At 48.5% G+C, this 3293-nt stretch overlaps 1 protein-coding gene across 1 annotated transcript; it reads left to right on the top strand.

Annotated features, from left to right (window-relative positions):
* Positions 1-2398: 2398 nt before the first annotated feature.
* On the top strand, positions 2399-3039 carry LOC118718520 (ADP-ribosylation factor 1-like). The gene has a single exon (XM_036437387.2). The coding sequence runs from the start codon at positions 2494-2496 to the stop codon at positions 3037-3039; it is 546 nt and encodes a 181-aa protein (XP_036293280.1). The 5' UTR covers positions 2399-2493.
* The last annotated feature ends 254 nt before the right edge of the window (positions 3040-3293 follow it).

Here is a 3293-nt window from a genome sequence, read left to right as displayed (position 1 = left end):
CAAACTATCACAGTGCTATCATATTTCAGTGTCATCATTGGTTGATGTGTCTGCCTCCTCCACAGGGATGTGAGCCCCTGGGGCAAAGACAGTCTCTTTTGCCTCTGTATTCCAACACCTGTCACAGCCTGGCAAAAAGTGTGTGGTCAATGTTGGTTGAATAAACTCCTGCACAGGCCAATAAATTAATAAACTGCACAGCCTTCCGGGATGTCCTTGCCTGTCAGCACAGCCTAAAGTTATGTTAAGGGGTAAGCCTAGTATGTTGAGTAGCATGTCCAGTAACATATATTACAACATGTCTCATGCTGTTATAAAACAAACCAGATTCCAAGAGACCAAAGGTGCCTCGGTTACATGTGTCATAAATATAAGTAAAAATATGTCTAGGTAGAATTCAAAATGTCCTTTGCTGTGTGCCTGTTCAAGACAGACTGCTTCATCAAAGGGAACTTGAAAGAGCTGTGATTGATGTGGTCTACAAAGCGCAGACGTCCCCCTCAAAGTAGCTTTATAAGAGAAATCGTTTTCAGGCATATTCCTGGGAACTTTCACATTCATCTCGTCATCTCCCCGTGAGGTGGGTGTGAGGATCACCACTATCTATAATAATAAAAGCAAAATATTCTAATTAGACCAGACAGCTGAACGACCTTCCAGATATCCTTGTGGACGACCATCCAGACAAAGCCAGGGCTGCGAGGGCCGAGCCCCTTGCATGAATTTCATGCATCGGGCCTCTAGTTGTAAATAAAGAAATTAAGACAGAGCTTTAGGTTATAGAATAAGCCTCCAGTGTAGCAGACCTAGGGGTCCCATATTACGTCAGGGTGTCAGTGAACCAAATGCATCCAGTTACACGCAATGATTCTAACAAATCATCAGACCTGCTTTCCAGCACAGATTCTCTAAGGGACATTTAATGGGAGTTGGGGCCAAGGATGGGTGGTGCAGGGAGTGATAAAAAGGACCCACTATATTATGATACCTGGTTTTATTGATCTTATCAACAGCTTAATCTCAGCCCTGGGTTACCCAGCGCCTCATAACTCTGACTGCACATTGGACTAATCTAAAGCCATTTGAGAAACTACTGACTCTCAGGCTCTATTCAAACCATTTGAATCAGAATTTCTGGGCCCTGGCCAGTAGCTCAGTTGGTTAGAATGTCATCAGATATGCCAAGATTGTGGGTTCTATCTCTAGTCAGGGCACATACAAGAAGCAACCAATGCATATGTAAGTGGAACAACAAATCTCTCTCCTGCTCCCTTCACCGGAAGGAAGGAAGGAAGGAAGGAAGGAAGGAAGGAAGGAAGGAAGGAAGGAAGGAAGGAAGGAAGGAAGGGAAAGAGAGAAGAAAAAGGGAAAGAAAGAAAGAGAAAAGAAAGTGAGAGAAAGAAAAAAGAATCTCTGGAGCATAGGCATGAGCTATATATTTAAAGTTTCCTGGGTTATTCCAATCTGTGGCCAGAATTGAGAACACACATGCAATCCTCTGCTCACATCTAATGAGAGTCCTATCTTCTTGTCTCAGCAGCATCTGAGTTGCATGATAGACCAGAGAAACAGTATACAGAAACAGTATACATGAAAATACATGAAAAAGAATGGTTTATATACATGTAAGGCCATGTTCCCACATTAGCAATCAATGGGTAGCAAAAATCTAAAAATGTTTACTTCTTGGGTTGTTGGTTAGTTTCCTGCAGATTAAATACAACCCGGGATCATGTCAATTCCTTGGTACAGACTCAACAGTGACTGTCACAGGCCCACATTCAATTAGCACTGATACCGAGGAACCCAGGGTAACGAGTCTTCAGTTTACTGGACTATGAAAACTTCATAAGCATTATATATGCAGATGTCATAGAAACACAAAGTAAAATGGTAGCTAAGGTTACGTTTGGCTGCCTACGGAGGAAGAAGGAAGGGAGAGCTCCTTTCTAGATTACCTTCTGTTATCTGGGCTTTTTATGCGAATTATCTATGTGATGAGCAGGTAAACCTACCACGGCATTTTTGAGACATTAAGTAATAAAATCAGTCTAGACTCTAGAGGGTCACAGCCAGTATTTATTTATATATATATAATTGATTTTTTTACAGAGAGGAAGAGAGAGGGATAGAGAGCTACAATAGAAACATCGATGAACGAGAATCATCCATCAGCTGCCTCTTGCACACCCCCAACTGGGGATGTGCCCGCAACTAAGGGACATGCCCTTGACTGGGATCGAGCCCGGGACCTTTACAGTCCGCAGGCCAAGGCTCTATCCACTGAGCCAAACCAGTTTCGGTACAACCAGTGTTTCTTAACACAGAAGAATAGATTCCCCAGCGCCCACCGCGGCGGCTGCCGTCAGAGCCCGCCATCTCGCGGGAGCGAAACCAACGCCCGGCTCAGAGGAGCAGCAGCAGCAGCAGCAGCACCACCGCGGCCTCCGAGGGTCTCTCCGGCCAGAGTCTCTCCTCCCTCCAGTCCACAGCATGGGGAACGTCTTTGCGAACCTCTTCAGGGGCCTTTATGGCAAGAAAGAGATGCGCGTCCTCATGGTGGGCCTGGACGGCGCGGGGAAGACCACCATCCTGTACAAGCTGAAGCTGGGCGAGGCCGTGACCACCATGCCCACCGCCGGCTTCAACGTGGAGACCGTGGACCACAAGCACGTCCGCTTCACCGTGTGGGACGTGGGCGGCCAGGACAAGGTCCGGCCCCTGTGGCGCCACTACTTCCAGAACACGCAGGGCCTGGTCTTCGTGGTGGACAGCAACGACCCGGAGCGGGGGAACGAGGCGCGGGAGGAGCTCCTGCGGATGCTGGCGGAGGACGAGCTCAGGGACGCCGCCCTGCTCGTGTTCGCCAACAAGCAGGACCTGCCCAATGCCCTGAGCGCAGCCGAGGTCACGGACAAGCTGGGCCTCCACTCCCTGCGCCGCAGGAGCTGGTACATCCAGGCCGCCTGTGCCACCAGCGGGGACGGGCTCTACGAGGGGCTGGACTGGCTGTCCAAGCAGCGCCGGAACCGGAAGTGAGGCGAACGCCTCTCTTTCTCCCCTCCCCCCCCCCGCCCCCTCCTTCCCCATTGCTTTCCTCTCAGGTGGCAGACGTGCCCCTGGGGTGTGAGTGCCAGAAGCTATCTCAGTGTGCTTCATCATGCCGTACAAGTGCAGATGCAGCCTGCAACCGGGTTTTTATTTTAATGTAAATAGTTCTTGTTTCCAATGAGGCAGTTTCTGGTATTCCTATGCAATATTACTCAGCTTTTTTTTTTTTTTTAATTAAGAAG

This window comes from Pipistrellus kuhlii, unplaced genomic scaffold, assembly GCF_014108245.1.
Source record: "Pipistrellus kuhlii isolate mPipKuh1 unplaced genomic scaffold, mPipKuh1.p scaffold_m20_p_14, whole genome shotgun sequence".
In the NCBI taxonomy this organism is placed as follows: Eukaryota; Metazoa; Chordata; class Mammalia; order Chiroptera; family Vespertilionidae; genus Pipistrellus; species Pipistrellus kuhlii.
The sequence above is the reverse complement of the archived record's forward strand: the minus strand, read 5'-3'. Positions and strand labels throughout refer to the sequence as shown.